Source organism: Coffea eugenioides, chromosome 11 (genome assembly GCF_003713205.1).
Source record: "Coffea eugenioides isolate CCC68of chromosome 11, Ceug_1.0, whole genome shotgun sequence".
NCBI lineage: Eukaryota > Viridiplantae > Streptophyta > Magnoliopsida > Gentianales > Rubiaceae > Coffea > Coffea eugenioides.
The window spans coordinates 45,813,323-45,829,061 of NC_040045.1; the positions used below are offsets into that span (position 1 = coordinate 45,813,323).

Genomic DNA, 15,739 nt, shown 5'->3' on the forward strand with positions numbered 1-15,739 from the left:
CAAATCTTAGGTAGATAACTAAAAGTTTACTAGTACTAAACAACTAATTTTATTCCTTCTCAATGCGCATCAGGACACGTTAAAAATTTGCTAAATTTTGTGGAGAGCCAGCCCCCTATTACTCGTATCCAAGTTTATCGTTGATCAAACAGAAACGGTACTCCGTTTGCTAGGAGCACAGGACACCCTAACCAACATGTTACGGTCGATGTTTGGTACCAAACATTATACTTCACCCAAAAGCTACCAAAGAGTTATCACATTGGAAGGCAGAAGAAAATGAACTACGGATGTAATGAAATTTGCTGAATAATAGTAGGAAAGTTCGCATTTGGCTCTCCCTTCAGCTAATTTGACCATCACTGCAGGCAAAAAGAAAAAGCTTTGTACCTCTTGTAAATTACCAGTTCTGATACCTTTGACAATTCAAAGAAACATCTTGCAACATAGCATTACCTAGTTCCTTTGCTGATCCTAACCAATGTATGAGTGTGATAAAGAAACTCTCAAAAGATTACAGGTAAAGAAGGCAAATTGCCGCTCATTTCATTTAGTTGCAACAACATCAAACCACTATATATGCCTGCGTAGTTAATTGTCTGTAAATTAAAACACACCTCAAACTGATATAACAAAAATCACAAGCAACCTTTTATGGCATCTTCGGCTCTCTTTAGTCCAGCCTGCACAGGCAAAGATGAAATTTTGATTAACAACACAAGCCCACAGCAATGAATTTTCACATAAAGGGAAGCCCCAATCAGCCTAATGCAACAATTTACCTATATGAGGATACTGGGATGAGCTGTGCAGCAGAATAAAGAGCAGGCCCTTGCAGCCACGTTCAATCAGGCAGGGCGACGACATCCATTCCGGCGAGAATGGATTCCATGACGTCACTAACCTTCAAACAATCTCATTTTGCACTATAAAAAAAAAGAGGGGGAAAACCATCAGAGATCACTCAGCTCTCCTTCTAATGCTACTCATAGTTAAACTGAATCTCGACAAAGCATCCCGATGTTCTAGATAGCGGCTGCTACTACTGTCTCGATCCTTGGGAGTCATCACCCCCAGCAGCAGGAGGAGGATGATGCTGTTGCTGATTATTTGCCGAACCGGAACCGGCTCCGTCTCCGCTTTGCCCTATCTGCTGGTAGAATTGTTGTAAGGCTTGGAAGTTCAGGGATCCCATATGACCGTCTTGAGAAAGTCCAAGCTCCAAACCTGGGAGTTGCTGACCAAAACCTGCCGAACTCGGAAACTCTAGGCCTTGAAACCCGAACTTAGGCCCGGAGTTCAAATTCTGGTTCACAGAATTTGAGCTCAGGAGGGTAGAATTATGCAGAAAACCAGACCCAAAACCAGCTGCAACAGAAGGCCAGGCAGCAGCAGGGACGTGAGGGGATCTACCGATATTTCCACCCAGCGCAGCCCAATTCATCCTAATCCCCATCCCTGGCCCAACTTCATCAAACTTGGGATGATGCAGACCGGTGGCAACAGAGTTCCCCTGTTCAGAAACAGACGACCCTGAAGCTGCAGTTGCAAGAGCTGAAGCTGGGATGGTCCCTGTACCGGTGGCGGCGATAATTGAGGGCTCGGCCTGCTGTAACAACCACTGGATAGTCTCGCCGTCAGTTTTATGGCCCAACTCTCGCGTCAATTGGAAAATTCTGGCAGCACAAAGAGCTGGCATCCGAATTCTCCTGCCTCTGCCGTCCACTTTTTTATGCCTGTCCTTGTTGGAACTTCTTTTGGGGACTAACTGCTTCTTGCCGCCATCGTCTTTGTTATCGGAGGAGGCCAAAATTCGGAAATCCTTGTTGATGTCTGTTGGCTTGTTTTCAGCCATGTCCGATGGTGGGAAACGACTTAAGAAGGTGGGCACCCCCCGCCCCGCACCTCCCCTTTCCCCCTTCTCTCTCTTTCTTTGTGGCTCTGGCTACTACTTTTGGAGCTCCCTGGATTCCGCGAGAGTAGGGAGAAAAAAATAATAATAAGAAATGGGGCCTATTGATTGATGAAGGGGACATGAAAAGTCCTAGGCTTTCATGACCTTTCACTGTAAGTGTCAATATCCTTTGCTTCTTGTTCAAATTTTGAACACCCCCACAGTTTTTACTTCTACTCCTGCTGCTAGTCTGCTACTGCACCGGAATTAGTAGTTACCGCTGCTATAATCACTAATACTCTGCTATTAATCAGCAATAATAATTTGATAATATGTTTGGATAGAAAAAGGTAATAAAGAAAAGATGGTGCTTTACTTTGATCTTTGTTGTCTGTGTTCCATAATTCCCCATTCCCACCTCCCTCCCACATCTGAGCTTGCGTTGGCACTACTACTGCACTATCCGCCAGCAGCAGCAGCAGCTGCTCATCATTTCATGCACTTCCAAAAACCAACCAACCAACCACACCCTTTTTCCTTTTAATCTTAACTACAAGCAAGTAGTGGTGAATCTTGAAATTAATTAACCAGCGGGGGTTCGACGTGTTCAAGGGATACTTATTAACTTTCCTGGGCATGCGGTAAAATATTTTTTTGTGGCATGACATTGACGTAAATTACAAGTACATACTCCTACTAGTTGTACACAAGTTTAGCGGAATTCTACAGCATTTTTGCTTATCTTCAAGAATTCATCTACGACCCCTTGCGGTTGCAGGGATTTAAGAGCTAGCGCTGCTGCGCATTGAGATCGAGGTACCCTTTTTTCTCTTTTTTCCTCTTTCACCTAATTGTCGTACAAAATTTGATAGTAAAATCTTTTGTAGAATTAATAATTTATTATTATTAACTATTATTTTGTTTGATTGATGCTTAGTGGGAGTACGATATTTTCTCATGCTTACGTCGTGGACATTATCAACATTGGCCTTTACTCTTTATCTGATGTGATGTAACAACTCTTTTGGCTTCGTCACTCTGCCTCTTTTGGCTTCGTCATTTTCCTGCGTAGAAATTAACTCTCACTAAGGTATCTTCTTCGCCAGTAGCTAATAGTAGTATGCACAGTGTACAAATTGCAGTTCCAGCCCCTCATCTACACATGCCGCGTCTCAGGCACATTTAGGTCTTGCTTGGATTGCTGTTTTTCGTAGAAAAATTTCATCATTTTCCATGAACACATTTTCCTATTACCTTTTTTCCTCACATACATCAAATCGCTATAGTAATTTTTCCATGAAAAATGACGGAAAATGCAATCCAAAGGGGTCCTTAATTTGTCAAATTCCTAAGAAGCAAAGAAGTGAGAAGGCTTTTACTAACTTTTAAGCGGTTCCTACAAACACGCAATCATTGCTCGACCAACGACTACCTTATTTATTTATCATTCTAAACTCTTCAGTGGCAGTGGACAAGTAACCCTTGCATAATTAAAATGTACTGCTGTTTTTTTAAAATGGCAAGGGCAAGGGCAAGGGCTGTGGTTTTATTTTCAAATTCTCTTGGAAAATAGTCTGGGCAGATCCCTAACGGCCAGCACACATATGTATAGTAGCTTCAGCGCTGACAGGTAACTGGGATTTAGATGTTCGACGTCGGACACCAACAATATAATATTGAGAATTAATGATTTATTACGTCACAAATTATCGTGCTAGGATATTTTTTGAAAATATCTTCGTTCAAATAGACTTGATGATTTATTATTAATAGTTTTAATAGTTTTCAGTCTTCTTTTTTTTAAAAAAAATATTTTTGAAAAGTTGGGGAGAGGGGGAGCAATTAACCACCCTCAATATATTTTTTGGTTTGGTAAATTGGATTTAAGAATCAATAATTTGGTAATATCCAAAATCTGAAATGTCAATAGTGAGTTAAAATATTTTAATTTTCTCTCAAAAATTATTATAACAAAATAATATCCTATATGTTTTTTCAATAAAATTCAATCAACTTAACTCAAAAAAAATGCAAAAAAAAAGGTTCATAATCTGAAAGTTCTAACTCATAACCTCAATTCTTAAACAACATTGAAATAAAAAGGAATTCCAAATTTAATTGTCAAGTTTAATTCAAACATGTCAGCGTCCATCAAAATTTGACTTCCAAATATAGTTATAATTAAATTAGTTATTTAGTATTTAGTATTAGAATTAAGATTTACTCTTATATTTAGTAATATATATATATATATACATAAAATTATATTATAAAATTTTCAATAATTTGTAATTCGATAATGTATTTTTAATTATCCATTCTCGAACCATTTTGCCAAACATTATATTTGGTTTTTCCGAATTCGGATGTACTGAAATCCGATTTAGATTGGATCGGCCAATTTTTCCTTTTTTTTTTTTTTCCAAAATATGAACACCCCCAACTGACTGTACGCATAAGGTGGCAAATCTTTACCCAGTGTGGCCTCTGGTTTAACTTTTAAACCCTTTCCTTTTCCCCTTCCTCTCTTATCTCTCCTGAACTAAAAAAGGTGAGGAATTAGATGCATGTATTCTATTCTGTAACCACAATCTGCTTTGTTTGATGGCTCCTATCTTGTACTAATACACATCCATAAATTGGCAATTCACTTTTAATAAATTACCTCGCACTTACACTTAATTAAGTGCATGTGAATGTCACAGCTGTTTTTACTCCAACATTCCTTTCCTCTCATACTATATCCGGGAAAAAACATGACCGCGGCTACAAAATTTTTTAATCAGGGCACAAATTACCAGAGATTCTTTTTTGTTCGTTGGTCGTCTTCAGTGAGGTATAAAAAGCGAAAAGACTTGACTTTAAATTTTTTTTTGGTTAATTTCCTCTTGTTCTAGTCTCATGCTTACCAAGCTTGGTTAGTTACTTACGATCGCATCACTAGCTTGAACGATGTAATTAGGGGAAACTGGAAGACAGTCGACGCAGTATGGGTACTTAAATTAAGAGAGTCATGTTGTCCTGTCTGTACTGTAGCAGCCTTGTGTTCCACGGAAATGGCAAGGCAACCTCACCAACAATCTAAGGTGGGTGCATTGCCCTTGCGGTAATCATAGGACCAATTACTACGGGCCACCATCCCCAATGCTCAATCATAAGTTCGTACTTTGGCAGTATTGCCACGGCCAGTGGATGGCATGTGGGATTCTATGCCTTAGAAAAGTGATAACTACTATACTACTTTTGATATTTGACCCTTGTGTCATGGCCTAAATTTATGCCAGTTTATGGAGGAGTACTAGCATCAACTGGCTTTCAAATCGTGATCAAGTGGCGCAGCCAATCAACTGACAGAGCTATTTTTTTCAAAAAGAATTTTTGTAGTTTTGTATATTATCTCCCTGTCCGTGCTACATAGTAGTAATTGATTACATGAAGCTTGCCATTAAAGAAATCAGTGGTGGAAGCATTTTCTAATGAAGGTCAAAGCGGGGGGTGATCATATACAGATAACTCTTTTGTAGGAATATCTGCCGGAAGCGTGACCAATATTCAACACTCTGCCTAGTAGCATTCTTGTTTCTGTTAAAAGCACTATAATAGGGTAGGGTTTACTACTCATATCGTGTTCTTTTAGAAGCATCATTGGTGGTTGTTCCTGCCGAAGCAAGCTTTTATATTCCAAGGAAAACTTGCCCGAGACGAAGTTTCAATTCCCTATTCCTGCGAAGCGTGACCTGCAATTTTCAGACAAATCAATGGAGATCATCCTCTCTCTCTCCCCCCCAAAACAAAAAAAAAAAAAATTTCTTACTTGAATTCACCTAAGCCCCTATCTGTTTTTCTTTCGATACTTTGTTTGGATAGAATATTATTTGAAATATTATTTGGAATAAATACTGTAGCACTTTTTGTGATGTGATGTATGTGAGATAAAAAGATGGTTAGAAATATAAAAAGGTGGATTGAAAAATGTGTTTATGATGCAAGCGAAATATTATTTGGAATAATTTCACCATCCAAACAAACCAACTTAGTCAAAATTTCGAACGTGCAAATTCTAATTCATTGTAATGTCGCAACGGATGAATATCTTAAATATTTCACAGGTAAATTACAGGATTTCATAGCATATCTTGAAATGAGCAGCAGCCCTAACACGCCCCCTCTAATTCCGCCATAATAGGAATGGCAATGGATAAGGGGTTCGTTGTCCAAACATTCCCCTCGCTCCCGCCCCGCGAGAGGGAAAAAGGTTTAATTAGTGATTTAGTATGAACGTATTAGTATAATTAATCATTAATTTTTCATGGATGGTCGCTCCAATTGTCATCCCTATTGCTTGACATGGCCTAAGTACCCTCTCCCAAAAAAAAAAAAAAAATGTTAGAGAAATGAAAGAAATTAGAAAAAAGGGGATGAGTTTTGCGTTTTTAGATGTGTGCGTGATCAAAGGGTTTATGTTTCTTTGACCTTACTCGACATAATAAGTCTTGGCCGCAAAGTCATTTCAGATTATCCTTAACTGAACCAAACAAGGATGAAAAAGACACCAATCGAATACGGTGGGGGTAAAAAAAAAAATGACGGTTCTTTTTATTTATTCAAATCACTGCCGTTAGCTAAAAATGCTAAATACCGATGGTGTACAAAATTACTTGTACAGTGATGTGATGTAATTATTGTGCATTTGAAAACAGTAGTGTACTAGTGCAAGGTTTTGTTCAGAAGCATAATGGAAAGTCAAGACCCCCGTTGGCTCTCTCCAATCTGCATTGTCGTGCGGAATTTGACTTTACTCTGCCCAGCTTCCTCCGCTATTCACGTTGGCCTGCGGGTAATGGCTTCCGAAATTTGAAATTGCCACCGCCTCCTACTATTACTCTCACATTTCTAACTTGTAATAGTCCTACAGTCCTTGATGATGGATTGAGGACCGGAGAATACACTTATTACGATAGAGTGAAATCGATACTAATAATAATAATTGGTTGGGGGGCGTGTCGTGCATGATCATGATCATGATGATGATGATGATGATGATGGCTGATGGATGATGGATGATGGGTTGTGTGTGTGTGTGTGTGTGTGTGTGTGTGAAAGTTTGTTAGGCATCGTGCAGACATATGGGGACGCTTTTAAAAGCCAGTTGTTGACGCATCACCCGTCTTCGCTCCCCCGTTCATACTACATTTTTTTACCACACACCGCAACCAAGCTAGCTATAAACCTTCCTCCCCCTTCTCCTTTTTATTAGTAGGTAAAACACGCCACGCCAAGCCAAAAAATGTGTAAAAGCAGAGCAACCCGCCCCCATCTCCCTTTATTTATGTTAATCATTTGTTAGACCCGTCAATATAAGCTTATCTTCTTTCTCAAGCTGAGTTGCCCGGCAGCCACCCAGGTAACAAAAATCCCAAAAACAATTCAACCCTCTTATGGAGGTCATGACTGGTGGCCATACTTACTGCTGCTGTGACTTGGGAGTTAAAGTCGCATTTTTTGGAAATGGCATCTTTACTAACATGATAATCTCTATGGCCCCAAGAACGGTCCAAAGAACAATCTAAGAGGGATCCACAAAGCAATCTTGTTCAGCTAATTGATAACTAAACGGGATACCTGTGGACCTTAAATCCAGAGTAACTACCCCACGATCTTTCGATGTGAGACGAGAGAAACAAATCTAACTCAAATCACGGGAAAGAGCACAGATCCGATCCAACCCCCTAGACCAGACATACCCGGACTGAATTTAGAAAAGCCACATAAAATAACAATTGATGATCGATGGTGGGAGAGACAAAATTTGAAGCCTTGACCTCTCATTTCATAAAGATCTTAAGCGCCTTTATGATGACCAACCATTCAACTGATTTTTCACTTTTACTTTTCCTACTTTCTTGCAACGCTCCGTAAGATTTCTTAGATTGAGAGATGGTATTGATTCTCTTTCATTTCTGGTTCTGCGACAACCAACATTTTTGAAATCAGACCAAAGCCATTCATTGTTGCACTCCCCACTTGAATTTCGCACTCTGGTACAGGCCCATGTTATTCGGGCAAAAGACGCAGCCTGAACAGTCCATTTCGCCAAGTTGAGAGATATTAACTAGTCAACCAGGGCTCAAGCCCGCGTCTTTTCTTCATCTAAGACTTAAAAGAGTCTCCCTTGAACTTACAAAAAAAAAAAAAAAAATTTATAGTAGATGAATTGACAGGCATACAATTCAATTAAAAAAACAAAACTGATAAAAACAAGTTTTCGACTGACTGCTACGGAGAGGAGAAGAATCAGCTCCAAGCCATTGTTGGTGGAATTCCTTCGCCAGCAACTGGCTCCTCTCCCACCACTGCAAATGTAGCTTCTTGACTCGAAATATAATATATATACGCTCTCCTTTTATTGCTCAAGACCAAGATCACCCCAACGTACATTGTATCTGGCTGCAAGGTAATGAGCTCCAACAGGACCTCGACTTCCATAGGGATAGTATTCCGGAGTGATTTTCCTCTCCTCAATTTCTTTTAATACAGGAGTAAATAGAGACCAAGCAGCGTCTAGTTCATCACTTCGGATGAAAAGCCGCCTTTCACCTTCTATAGCATCCAGAAGAAGTCTCTCGTATGCATCAGGAATCTCCTTCGAGTACCTACAGAAGCCAGAAAGAACAAATTTTCAGCTGAAAAATGGTATGATCAATCACTAATTATTCACATTCTTCACAACCCGGGTATACTAGTTACACTAGATGAGTACAGCTTTTGCGATAGCCAAGCTACAAATTGTTGGTCGCTTCATTATCTGACATCTCATTCATTACCCCTTTGTCCTTGCAACGCTGAACTCACAACCAAACTAGTTCTTTTTCTAGTTAAACTTTTAACTAGTCTATCGCTATGCATGTAATAAAATCTCATCAGCAGGTGAAGGATAGGTAAATAAAGTCATCAAACCTGTTGCATTTAATCAAAGAAATCTTACCTGCAGAAATTTTTACAAATCATCATAGAGACCCGCATTTTATAAGTCAAATTATTGTATCCGTACGTACCCATCCACGTGATGTTAATGACAGAAAACATATAAAATTTGAAAGCCCAACTATAACCAGGATGTGAAAGCAAAGCAAGGCAGTGCTTTGAAATGCAAGGCCCAACAGACTAAGGTAGAACTGAATCTGACATATTCTGAAGTAGGAACACAACCATCCCATAAACAACTAGTATCAAATAAAAGTCTACAACATGCTTCTCAAGAGGAATCAACCTTATATCTAGATACAGTTGGTAAATGGTAGGAACTAGAGTGCTGCATAGCATTAATCCTTGACAATACTGGAAATCTAAGCAATAGCAAAATTGATGTTAAAAAGAGATGGAAAAAATTTAAGGGAAAAAAAAAAGAAATAACTCAAGTCCTAACTTTCTTTTGTTCGGGTGTAATTAATGTCCCTACGGGCATCTGAGATCACATATAAACAGACAGAATTCAACCTTGTTCCATGCTACCAGTATCCCACATTTCAAAGTCACACGAGAACCATGGAACAATTCGATAAAGCACAAGTTCTGACAAGAATAAATTGATTTGCTTTGGTTCAATGATCTTCTCAAATAAAAAAAATCCCCATGTAGGTCTTCATTTTCTTCTCTCATCAATGTTAGTTAAGTGTCTGTAGGACTCCATATCACAACAACACATAAAGTTTACCAATAATTGTATAACATAGATGTCCACTATATTCATCCGATTCATGCTAATTCCTACTAGGTATTGATGTTTCCTTTTTATTTGGGTGGTAAACAACAATCAGCTTCCATGCAGATATTTTGCAACAAAATTTTTCAGAAAAAAGTTCAAATTTGACCCAAAATGTGAAAGCGTCTTTTGTTTTTTTCAACATGGAGATACTAATGCGACAAGCACATGGCAAAGTAGTCCTCATCTTCAGTCTGTATAAAAATAAGTGCACCTTAAACAAAATATTAATCAACAGTACCTTGCAGCATATAGAAGATTAAGATGACTGCGGTCCAGCCTCATTCCCAAACCAGGGACCTTGTTATTAATCTTCAGATAGATAGCTTCATCTGGCTGAACACGAATAACAAGCTCATTTGTGGCCTGGTCAAGATCTGTCCCAAAGGTTCGATTGTACAAGTTACCCGGCACATGCCTAAACTGCACTCTTATCTCAGCCCTGACAAGCAACCCAAAAAACGGGGGGTGGGGGTGGGAGCCAAAGATGCATTTTAGAGAACAGAACCAATATTGTCTTAGTGTGAGCTGTAGATAAAACCAACCTCCGATTATGAAGAGCTTTCCCAGCTTTCATCAGAAAAGGCACCCCATCCCATCTTGAGTTATCTATGAAAAGAGCAGCTGCAGCAAATGTTGGGGTTCTGCTGTCTTTGGATACAGTCTTGTCATCAGTATATGCTGGGTATGAAACAACTCCTTTTGTGTGACTCTTGTACTGTCCTATGACCACATCATCAAGCTTTAAAGGCCTCATGGAACGCAAGACTTTGACCTGGCATTGCATAAGAAATTAGAACAAACAGGTAGGAAAAAATAGGCAACCAGAAAGATAATAGGATAGCCTGGGTAAAGTACTACCTTCTCATTTCTAATATCTTCTGCATCCAAACTGACAGGTGTTTCCATTGCAAAGAGGGCCAGTATTTGAAGCAAATGATTTTGCATTATATCTCTGATAATTCCATAACTGTCAAAGTAACTGGTGCCACAACACATCAAGAAAACTTAGTCTTTAACTTAATGTGGGGTGATTAAATCAACTATTGGGAAGAGATTTACCCTCCACGTCCTTCAGTCCCAAAATCTTCAGAGAAGATCAACTGTACATTCCTTATGTACTGTCTTGACCACAAGGGTTCAAAGATGAGGTTGGAAAAGCGGAGGACAGAAAGATTCTCTACAAGCTCTTTTCCTAGATAGTGATCTATCCTGTTGAAGGGGAATTACCAAAAAGTAAGGCATTTGAACAAAATCAAGTTCAGATAAGCAACTCAAAAACTGTCACTGGCTGTTCATTTAAAGATGACAACCAAATCCAGTACAAAGAGAAGCACCTAAAAATCTGGTCCTCCTCTAAATACTGCTTAAGAGCTTTTGTCAAAGCAGCAGAAGATTCAGAATCACGACCAAAGGGTTTCTCAACAATGACCCTAGTCCAGCCATTTGCAGCAGATGCAGAGAGGCTCGCACATTTTACAGCATCTATAAAAATATTTGGTGGAATTGACAAGTAGAAAAGTCGATTAGAAACTCTGCCAGCCTACAAGAAAATAGTTATCATCAAAAATGTGAGGAAGATAGAGGGATATGCTATGATACTGCACAAGCAATTCTCAAACATTCAAGCTTCAAAAACAATGCGAATCACAAGGCTGGAATTCGGTGAGATCCTAATAGAAAAATCAAGTGACCAAAAACAATTTTGAAAGCACAATCGAACAGGTGAATATCACTCTTTAAATGAAACACATATTTCACTTTGACCTAGCCGAACTTTATTGACAGCCCAAAATCAGAAGCAATAAATCTCATCTCTAATCTCCATAACAAGTTTAAAAAAGGGACGCTCATTACTTGGCTAATTATACTTATCAGCTAAACAACTTAAGTGGCAACTGTAGTCATAAAATTAGGATTCCCAATTTTAATAAGAATGCAACAGAGAACTCCAAAGTATTCTACTTGTCAAATTTTCTTACCAATATATGCACCAAGAACGAACCTTCCATCAAACTTTTACTCTTAGGATGCCATCACAGGCGATTGACAAGCGCACAAAACAATTCACCGTATAAACAAGCAAAAGTGGAGATGCTGTAATTCTAAGATTGTCTCATATTCGAATCAAATGAACCTCGTAATCGTAAAATTGTATGCATGACTGCATCAAGTTAACAAAAACACACTCCACGTCACATGATAAAATCAGAAAAGGCTCTGACTTCAATATGTCACAATACCTAGAAAGTTTGGTCCTGCCTTAGAATAGCTTTTTAGTACAAACATGAGGCAAGCAAAAATTAACAGATGCTAAACAGCTGAAGTCTGCAAACGTTAATTACCTCCTGTTCCTTGAGTTTCTTATCAAGTTCTCCAAAATGTTCCTGGGAGTCATACTGACCACAGTGGTAAAAACACCTGTTTAGGAACTCTTCCATCTTTTCACCACAGTTTTCTCTACAAAGGAGAAAGTTATGCAAGAAAGTTTTAGTCAACCGCATAAGCACAAGTTCAAAACTACCACAAATGGCACCTGGCAACAACATGCTTTGTGGCAGGAGTAACAATAGCATCGACAGGTAACATTAAGCACATAAAACCAAGGAGAACAAAGCAAAGACCACCTCTTATCTATCCTGCAAGTAAGAGTTTTGCTAACCATGGTTCTAAGTTCAGCATCCGTCATCTTACTCCGAGCATAACCAAAAACAGTGAAATGCTGCAATGAAAAGAAATAAATATTTACTTATTCAGCGGAATAAAAGCATGTGGAAATTGGGCCAACACGATTTTTGCAAGTCAAACTAAGTGGAAACAGGATAAATAAGATGAAGACCTCAGGGAGGCAACCCTCATAGTAAAGTGCAAAAAGTGCAGGAAATATCTTCTTCTTGGCAAGGTCTCCTGAGGCACCAACTACGGTGACGCTGACGGTGGATTTATCTCTATTGATATCAAAAGCAGCTGCCTCTTTGCGGTCCTCCGGGGAGGCTACATTTAACAACCCATCCGTCAACTTCTTTAGAGGAGTTTCATTTTCAATGGGGCTAATAGTTGCTGCTGCGGCACCTGTATTAGATTACCATTCACACGAGAAATCAGAACAAAGGAAACCCAAAATCCAGAAAAGCAATTTCATACCGGAACATCTACAACAAATGACAAAAAGTTCCAATCTTTTGCTAATATATCAGCCAATGTTATAGTAGCTAGCATATCATCAAAATCAAAAGAAAAAGGGGAAAAGAAAAAAGACTTGTTTTGCTTTTGTGGATCAATTCATTGATGAACGAACAATTGAATAAACGTATTAGCAAAGATGTCGGCTAAAATAACACAAAATACGTAGGCAAGAGCGAAAACAAACCCGAGTAGACGGATGTACAAATTTAGAAAAGGGGAAAAGGGAGCTGACCATCCTGCATGCAGACCACAATGGAATTCGGTTTTGTCTTTGATTGTAAAGAAAATCTTCCTGGACCAAAGCTCTGGGGACGAATGGAAGAAAGAGTCACCACTTTCTGATGATGAAAAACAATTGACGATGAATTGGAATAATAAGGGGATGATGAACAATGTGGTGATGAAGACAGCGTCGCCATCTTTCCAACTCTATATCACCACAGAAATATTTCGAAGGAAGAGGAAGGTATCTTTCTAACTATGAATAAATGGAATAAATCTAGCAAAGTATTAAGAAAGTGGAAGAAACGATAAAGAAAAAAGATGGGGTTTACAGAGTTGAAGAAGTGAGAAAGGCCACTACTAAAATTAGGATTATAGAATAACAGAGAAGGAAAGTAAGGAAGGGGAGATGGGTTAGTAGAACTTCGGAAATGTCGAGGGCTTAGTCTCTTGATATCTCCGAAAGGCTGCTTTGCCCTGCTTCAGTTCTCAGTCAGCCCCTCGTTTTTGCTTGCTTTGACCCTCCCTGTTGTATATTTCTAATTTTCTTGTGTGTGTGTGTGTGTGTGTATTTTTTCCTTTGGGGGATGTTTGTTGGGGCCCCGGGAAGAAGCGGGCATGGGATGGTGGCTCTGAAATGAAACGAGTTTTGAGTATGATTTTAATTTTTTGATGATGAATTAGTTTGAAGCAAGCATGCATCAAGTTGGTTGGTGGGTTTTTCCCTGCCTGGGATGGGATTTGTTTTATTTGGACATGAGAAAAAGGGCAGATGCAGTTAACAGGTCTATTTTTGACCGACTATGTTATGTTGGCTGCTGGGGGTAGGAAGTCAAGGATGGAGGCCACATCGGTGCAATTGCTGCAAAACTAAAACAGCCCAACTTTGTAGTATTTTGCCTCGTGACGCACGCAGATGTACGACTTAAAATTATACTACTAGTATTTTTTTTTTTTTTGAGAGAACAGAAGAAAACAACGAAAACGACGCATATAAAATTTTTATATGCTTACTTGTCGTTTCGATAAAAAAAAATAATAATAATAAATATATGCTCAGTAGACGGAGCTTGGGAATTTGTATGCCCACAAAATTTTTAAAAAAAAAACCGACCATACCTTTTAATTCTATTCTAGCACTTTATAAAAGGTAGGTAGAGCTCAGTTGGACCATATAAAGACTGGAGAAGAAAGATTGGTCTAAATGAACGAAAGAAGTGCATTACTACGCCTTCTATAAAATTTTCTTTTTTAAAAAAAAAAAATTGCAAGTTTAAAGGATTCGAAACTGGTTTTCTTAAATATAAATATAAAATGACTTCCCTTTCCTTCTGTCCATATGAGACTGTTACTGTATCCGTATGACCCTCTGGGCTTCTGCAAATTGGGAGGGAAGAAGAATGATGTTGGGCTTCAAGCCTAGCCACCGACTGTAATCTTAACGAACGTCCGGTCCATCTCTGTTGAGCCCAGTTCATTTCCGGCAGTATTCGAACTCTAATACTACTCTACCAGAAAATAAACTTACCCTCACCTCTCTTCTGTATTCACGGGGTGATGTGGTTGAGCATAAGGCCCATGGTGCTCAAGTAGACCCTGTGAAGGTGCCCCAAGGCCCAGTGACACGAGCACGAGTGAAGAGATTCAAGAAGTCGCTTCATGCCTTGGTTCATGCCGTCCAAGTCCAAGAAAAACCGCCTATTGAAGGGATTGAGTTAGAAAATCCTTGCAAGACTACTAAAGTGTTGCTTACAATTGAAGGTGGGCCTCGATTAAGTAGCTCTTGTTGAGCTTAGCTTCGGCTATGTGGGCCTTAGGTCCAATAGTACGTTAGTTAGTTAATTAGTTAGTCCCTACGCTGAGCTTACGGCATATATTTTGTTTGGGCTAGTGTCGGCCAAGGGAGAGCCCAAGGGCTGGCCGAAATCTGTTACTAGCTTTCAAAGCTTTATTAGGGTTTAGACAAGGCTATAAATAACCCCAAGTCATTGTTTACATTCAGTTTTTCGACATTATTGAATAAAAATTCAGAATTTTCGTCCTTAATTGTGGCAAAATTCCTTTAACTTGTGAAAGCTAGTTTGAACATCCTAGAGTTGATCCTAGGTTGTTCCTTGACTTATCAATCGAGCAAACACACTTGGTTATGGCGTCCTCTACCGTTGAATCCGTTCTTGAGTGGTCCAAGTTTGGGTTCAACTCCGCCAATTAGCTACGTGTTCCTCTACGGTCTAATCTTTGCTTCCGCATCTCACACCACGGGTGTCGGAGTTGGCATATTATTGCTTCTTCAATAGGACACATGAAAGAAAACAAAAAGGACACTTACTAATCACTTGGGGAAAAAAAAAAAGAACTAATTGTCAAGTAGGGGACTTTTATTTCATATTTTTGACGAAGTGGATTGATAATTGTCTTCTCTGCTAAGGAAAGTTTTGCAGCCATGGGATTGCATGCACTGTACGTGGAAGTGTCTGGTTACAGACGCTTTATCCTTCCTCTTCTTCTCCTTCCTTTTTGGTTCATGTTCGACATTTAAGGCTTTAATCAGGCAACAAAATCTGGGTAGCTAGCAGTAGCAAAAGCACTCCACTTGCTCGCTTTTAACTCTTAGTACTTCCCTGACTTTCTCATTGCGTATTCAGTATTCTGTCTGACCTTTTTTTTTTGGCCCC

At 39.2% G+C, this 15,739-nt stretch overlaps 2 protein-coding genes across 2 annotated transcripts; both read right to left on the reverse strand.

The window, feature by feature from the left end:
- Window positions 1-370: 370 nt before the first annotated feature.
- On the reverse strand, window positions 371-1,911 carry LOC113751815 (transcription factor TCP20-like). The gene is made up of 2 exons (XM_027295966.1): window positions 783-1,911; window positions 371-683 (listed from the first exon to the last, which is right to left on the reverse strand). Exon 1 carries the CDS (start codon window positions 1,853-1,855, stop codon window positions 1,043-1,045), a length of 813 nt encoding a protein of 270 aa, XP_027151767.1. The 5' UTR covers window positions 1,856-1,911; the 3' UTR covers window positions 371-683; window positions 783-1,042.
- A 5,964-nt stretch (window positions 1,912-7,875) lies between these two features.
- On the reverse strand, window positions 7,876-13,608 carry LOC113753747 (glucose-6-phosphate 1-dehydrogenase, chloroplastic-like). Its single transcript, XM_027297984.1, has 10 exons — window positions 13,075-13,608; window positions 12,496-12,728; window positions 12,284-12,378; window positions 12,002-12,116; window positions 10,994-11,199; window positions 10,719-10,868; window positions 10,518-10,638; window positions 10,202-10,431; window positions 9,898-10,098; window positions 7,876-8,547 (listed from the first exon to the last, which is right to left on the reverse strand). Exons 1-10 carry the CDS (start codon window positions 13,259-13,261, stop codon window positions 8,298-8,300), a joined length of 1,788 nt encoding a protein of 595 aa, XP_027153785.1. The 5' UTR covers window positions 13,262-13,608; the 3' UTR covers window positions 7,876-8,297.
- Window positions 13,609-15,739: the final 2,131 nt, after the last annotated feature.